At 44.7% G+C, this 6,289-nt stretch overlaps 1 protein-coding gene across 2 annotated transcripts; it reads right to left on the reverse strand.

Moving 5' to 3' along the window:
* Positions 1-990: 990 nt before the first annotated feature.
* On the reverse strand, positions 991-5,346 carry LOC147450228 (pentatricopeptide repeat-containing protein At4g13650-like). 2 transcript variants are annotated; one of them, XM_086519509.1, is made up of 2 exons: positions 4,309-4,447; positions 991-4,222 (listed from the first exon to the last, which is right to left on the reverse strand). In XM_086519509.1, the coding sequence occupies exon 2, from the start codon at positions 4,201-4,203 to the stop codon at positions 1,480-1,482; it is 2,724 nt and encodes a 907-aa protein (XP_086375635.1). In that variant the 5' UTR covers positions 4,204-4,222; positions 4,309-4,447; the 3' UTR covers positions 991-1,479. The 2 variants fall into 2 exon arrangements, with proteins under 2 accessions (XP_086375635.1, XP_086375634.1); XM_086519508.1 differs by having other exon boundaries at positions 991-5,346.
* Positions 5,347-6,289: the final 943 nt, after the last annotated feature.

Raw genomic sequence — 6,289 nt, forward strand, 5'->3', positions numbered from 1 at the left:
GAAAAGCGTGGTGTGCCAAAAGATGGTCCTAAACCTACTCGCATGAAAAGGCATATTAGCTTAAATTGCTAACAAATAGAGCATCACCATGAAATAAAACATGGATTCTCTAACTTTCTAGTGAAATAAACTCTTCACACTGATTTCTTCTCAAATATGTAGGAAATTTGTTGTTGTATCATAATAGTGAACTACATGTGTGTAAAGGTTAATGAGCACATTCATGTATATTTGCTCAACTAAACAGCTTCCAGAGGAAACTAGTGACAAAAGCGTCTGCCTTCGGTTTTTGGGTGCATAGTCCTGGTCGTTCTTCTTGTATACTTTTTTGCTGTATGAGGGGAGCACGGGCGTGCCCTACCCGACTCCGAAAACAAAAAAACTAAACAGCTTATAAATGTTTCTAAGGGCTTGTAAGAGCTAGAGAGAGAGAGAGAGAGAGAGAGAGAGAGAGAGAGAGAGAGAGAGAGAGATTTGGATCATAGTGACAATGGCAGTGACTTACGAGGGCTCGCATTTTATGGATGACGGTGCAGCAAAGAGCACCCATCTTGTTTTTGTATTTATTGTTTAAAGTAGTTGACCATTTCCCATCACTATATGCAATGAGCTAGAGACCCAATTTTGATGTACAATTTGTCTTATATGTGGCACATCTTGATGTATGCTGTACTTTGATGTGTTGATATCCCATCATTTTGGTGTGAGGAAAAATGTCATATTCTTCAACACATTTTTCCAATTTTTCAACACATTACACGTGAAAGCTCCTTCAATGAGCTATTGGCACCCAAAAGTTAAGCATAAAAATAGTAAATAAGATTCCAAGCTAAATTATAAGTTGTCAGTATGAAAAAAGGGTTCAAGTAGTTTGAGTGTCCCAAGTTAGAGAACCTTAGGTTTGGGTTCCTTGAGTGAATACAGAGACTCATGAGCACAGTAGATGTGTCGGCGTTCGAAATCAGTACGGAAAACGGTGAAGGGAATGAGTTAAAGAAAAATGAATTACCCTCAATGAGACATAAGGAGAGGACCACCCCACTTCCTAGCATCAACAATATGCTTCTCATTTGGCCAGCTGAGCAGCATGTTACTGATGTACAATAAATGCAATTTTATGTCTGCGTGCACGCACACGCACACACAAATATAAGCTTGGCCTTGGCCCATACCAAACCATCTTTCTTATCAGGTTGAGTTGTTGCCTTTCCCTTCCTCCACACAATGAATCGTATGATTCAAGAGAAAGCTCACGGTATGCTATCTTATGCTAAGTTGTTAAGACTGATTTTGGGCTCAAGCTATGAAAACCACAGCTCATGTGATTAATAAATCGCCTATGAAGGCACTAAATGGTGGCGTTCCAAAAGAAGCATGGAGTGGACATAAACCTTGGTATAATCACTTGAGAGTCGTCGGTTGTGAAGCCTTTGTGCGCACGCTAAAGAAGATTAGAAGAAATCTTTAAATCAAAGGGATTTAAGCTTGTTGAGCACTCAGACAAACTGCTCCAGGTTCAACAAAACTCGCTCTACTGGCTACAAAATGTATGTTTGAGTACATAATATGAGTTGGAAATTCAAGTGGGTCCATTTCAAGCAGATAATCTGCAACTTGAAGGCCCTGAGCCACATTGACATAATCTCTACAAGCACTAAGTAAGGCTGTCCAAGAAGCCGAACAGGGCTGGTAGGGCATATTTACAATGAATTTCTTTGCATCAAACATTCGGCCAGCTCGGCTGAATGCGTCGAGAAGGCAAGAAAAGTGCTCTGAGCCTGGTTTGATCTTCAACTCTTGGCACATCGAAGCCCACAAGTAGCATCCAATGTCTACTAATCCTGTGTGACCGCAGGCCGAGATCGTCGCAAGAAAAGAGACTTCATCTGCCGGAGACCTCCCTGTTTGCATCATGTTGAGGAGCTTCAAGGCTTCCTCGCCACAACCATGTTGCGCATAGGCTGCAATCATGGCATTCCAAGAGATCGTATCCCTTGCAGAGAGTTTGGTAAACTGCCTTAGAGCATCTTTGAGGCTTCCGCATTTTCCATACATACTGATAAGAGCATTTGCAACTGATTTCATGGATTCTACCTCACTGCATGCAACCATGAAATGCAACACCCTACCGCAGATCAAGGATGCGACATTGCCACAGGCCGAAAGCAGAGTCACAAAAGTTATTTCACAAGGAATAACTTCCTCCTGCTGCATGCAGCTGAAAAGGTCGATTGCTCTGATGTCATGGCTGTGATATAGCAGCAACGTAAGCATGGTATTCCATGAGCACGTATCCTTCTTAGACAGATTTGCAAACAAAGCCAACGCATCCTCCAAGTCACCACACTTCCCATACATGTTGATGAGACTGTTTATCACTTCTACATCTGCATCAAGTTTCAGGAATGTGATATGGTTATGCAGCTCTTTGCCTTCGGTGAATAAAGCACTGCCAGCACATGCAGACAAAGTGCTTATGATTGTAGCCACGTCCGGTAAAATATCTTCCTGGCTCACCATCTGGTAATATAGCTGCAGAGCCTTCCTTGAATGGCCAATCTCCGCATAAACAGTAATCAAGCCACTCCATGACACTCTGTCCCGCTTGGGCATTTCAAGAAGCAGTCTATCTGAAATTTCATGGCGACCACACTTGCCGTACATAAAGATGAGAGAATTCATCAGCGAAATGTCTAGCTCAAGTTTACTATGCCTGATGCAGCAATGCAGCCGTACCCCTTCCATCAGAAAATTAGAATTTGCACATGCCGAAAAGAGGCTGAGGTAAGTGATGCTTGTAGGAAGCTGCCCTTCTTGAAGCATTTGAACATACAGCTGAAGAATCGAAACGGCATGCCCTTGATGAGCATTAACGCTCATGATTGTGTTCCATAGAACTGCATCTTTGTGTAAAACACAATCAAAAATGGTCCAGGCCTCCTTGACCTTCCCACAAGTACCATGAGTCTTTACGAGTGCACTAGCAACAGAACAGTCTTCCTTCAGGTCCCCGTGCACAATGCGAACATGTAGTTCTGGACATCTTCTGACATTGGTCACATTGCAACACACCTCCAGAATGCCAATAAAAGTAAACGCATTCGGAAGATGCCCTTCCTGTTGCATTTGATCCAGAATCTGAAAGCCCAATGTTTCAAGGCCCTTACGTGCACATGCTTCAATGAGATTATTCCACATATAAATGTCTTTTTGTAAAATGTTATCGGAGATTATAATTGCATCTTCCAAGCTACCACACTTTGCATACATGTTGGCAAGGGCGTTCAATAAAAAAAATTCTGACTCTAGTTTATCAGCAGAGACACATACATGTAGTTGTTTACCCTTGAGAATCTGAGTATGATCACAGCATACGGATAGACTGAGAGTAAGGGTCGCCTCATTCGGTAGAGAGCCTTCCTGCTTAAGTTGCTCAAGAAGATGGAACACATCCTTGCTCAATCCACACTGAGCATAAGCTCTCAAAATGCAAGTCCAAGATATGATATTTCGTTCATGAATGCTGTCAAACAATCTTCTAGCTCTGTCAAGGTTCCCGAATTTGGCATACATGGCAATAAGTGCAGTGGCAACGGCAACTTCTGATTCATGAATGCTACTTTTGATAAGTACATGCATGATTGACCCTCCTACAAAGGTCTCTTCTAAAGTGCATGCCAAAAGCATATTCAGATAAGTTACCTTGTCAGGAACTTGTCCTTCCCAAAGCATCCTGTCAAACATCTGAAAAACCTTTTCGCCACACTTGTTCTGCAAATGCTCTGAAAGCATCGCATTCCATGAAATATTAGTTCGCTCTACCATTCCCTCAAACAAATCTTCTGCATCCCTCATGCTTCCGCAGCTTCCGTACATGCCAAACAAGGCTGTGGTAACCACCCTATCACAGAGATACCCACATGCTGCAATGTGAGCATGCATACGCTTTCCTTCGGTTAGAGCTATTTCACCACCCAAAGCACCCAATATACTGACAAAGGTTGCCTTTTCTGCAATCACTCCTTCCTGCCGCATCTGATTAAAGATAGAGAGGGCCTGCTTATCTTTCCCATGTGCAACAAATGCAGCAATCAAGGTATTCCAAGTGGCAGCTTCCCTTTCAGCTAGATTGTCAACCAGCATCTGAGCATCATCAAGGGAACTACATTTGCCATACATGCTGACAAGTGTGGTTGTTACCATGGAATCACATTCCAGTTTCCTGCACATTATCCATGTATGAATGAGCTTGCCATTTCCCAAATCAAGCAGCCTTGCGCATGCACCCAAGAAACAAACGTATGTTACCTTGTCCGGATCCAGCTCTGTCAACTGCATTTGGTAAAACAACTGCATGACATTGCTGTCTTGCCCATTTTGTGCATATATCTTCATCATGGCATTCCATGACGTTACATCTTTTTCCTTTGTTTGGCAGAAGACCCCTTCCGCAAGTTCAACAAGGCCAAGTCTACCATACATGGTGAGAAGAGCGGTGCCCATGACAACATCTGACGCAACCATCTCCTGAAGCAAACAAGAGTGCAATCGCCTGCCATCTGCAAGCAACTCAAGCCTTGTGTAGAGGGAAAGCATGTGGATGACGGTGACATTGTCAGGGATGGTACTCTCTTGCTGCATTTGTTGGAAGAGCTGAAGGGACTGCATGCTTCGCCCATGTTTGGCCTGCACACCAATGATGGTGTTCCAGAGGTATACATTCCGTTCGAAGAGGCTATCAAAATGTGCGCATGCATCTTCCAGCAGAGTGCAGCTATTTAGCCGTTGTCGAATATGCGTGCGAAAATGCATGGAGAGCTCGTCATGCTGTCATTGCAAGGAAGCCAAAGGGCTCCTGTATGTTCTCATGCAGAGAGGGAAATCTGCAAGCTAAGGAATTGTGTTCTCTGCAGCGTAGTGAACATGATCAGGTTCGGCAAGATCCATAAATCTTTGCTGCTGCTGCTTCGCTGCTGCTCCTCCTCTGTAGTCTTGTAGCTGTATCCGCCGCTGCCTCCGCAGCAGCTATCTGTGTTGCCGCCGTTGCCTTCCCCCATGATCCGCCTCTTTGATCTTCCGGTACAGCGCCCACAGAACACCTCCCACCCTCAGCCTCAGGACTAAAAAACACAAAGCATTAAATGTGCCCCGATGCACGAAAACCAGCAATTGGATCCCTGGGTGTCATGTCAGAACTAAACCAGGACACCAATTAAACCCCAAAAGCCCGAGCACACTGTGCATGTGGGGGGCCCACATGATTTTGCAGCCAGGTCGTGGGGGTTCAAGGCGCCTTGTTACACCCTTGTTTTTATGCTACCCAGGTTTACCCCGCCTCAAGATTCTGCCCGCTTGTCCCTGTCGTCGATCCCCTCACACACACCCCACCCCCCCAATTTAATGTGGGGTGTTACTTATTATCGAGGCACCTCTCTCTCTCTCTCTCTCTCTCTCTCTCTCTCTCTCTCTCTCTATCCCTAATCTCCCTAGAGACAGATATGCCCATCTAGCTTTGGAGTCTTCTCGACAGCTTGCCTCACCGGGAGACACCTCTTGTTGGTATGCACAGATAACAGCTTGGTTCAAGCTGCATGGTTTTGACATGGATAGACTATCCCCTTTCCATTATTCGTTGGACGCACCCTCCTTGTCTCTCACACGGACCGAGATCACTCAGCTCATCAGACGAGACTTGATTCGGTTAGACACTAGGAGGAAGCCTATGCGTGTGCTTGGCACGAAGATGGCTTTCTACAGAGAGCATCTCCTTGAGGTTACAGAGGATGGTTTTGTGATCAGACCCGCCTACATGGACACACATTTATCCCATAGATTACGATGTGCTCTTGGACAGATGCACACATCATCACATCAGTTAGAGATTGAGACTGGTAGATTTAGAGGAGTAGCAGCAGAGGCAAGGATTTGTCAGCTATGCCATATAAATCCAGAGACAGAATTACATCACATATGTCATTGCCCAGTCCACTATGAGATACGAGGTCGTTTCCACTGCCTATTTAGAGAGGGTTTTGGACCACTGGCCAAACTTATGAGATATCAAGATCAGAGATGGGGTATTTTTATTGGAGCTGCGTAGACACTTGACACAGAGGGAGATCACTGATTTTTTCAGACTACATGTGCGACATTTAGATGAGCAGGCATCGCAGCAGACTTCAGAGTCCACCTATATAGAGGTACACTGACTGACAGGGCCATTGAGCTTGGGAGATCAAGACACCCACGATTACGAGGGTTATCTAGACATCGGCGGAAGCTGCTGTTA

Source organism: Adiantum capillus-veneris, chromosome 9 (genome assembly GCF_014529385.1).
Source record: "Adiantum capillus-veneris isolate H3 chromosome 9, ASM1452938v2, whole genome shotgun sequence".
NCBI lineage: Eukaryota > Viridiplantae > Streptophyta > Polypodiopsida > Polypodiales > Pteridaceae > Adiantum > Adiantum capillus-veneris.

Bases quoted from the DNA above. Each gene is read 5' to 3' on its own strand.
- LOC147450228 (XM_086519508.1), bottom strand. From the start codon at position 4,812: ATGCATTTTCGCACGCATATTCGACAACGGCTAAATAGCTGCACTCTG.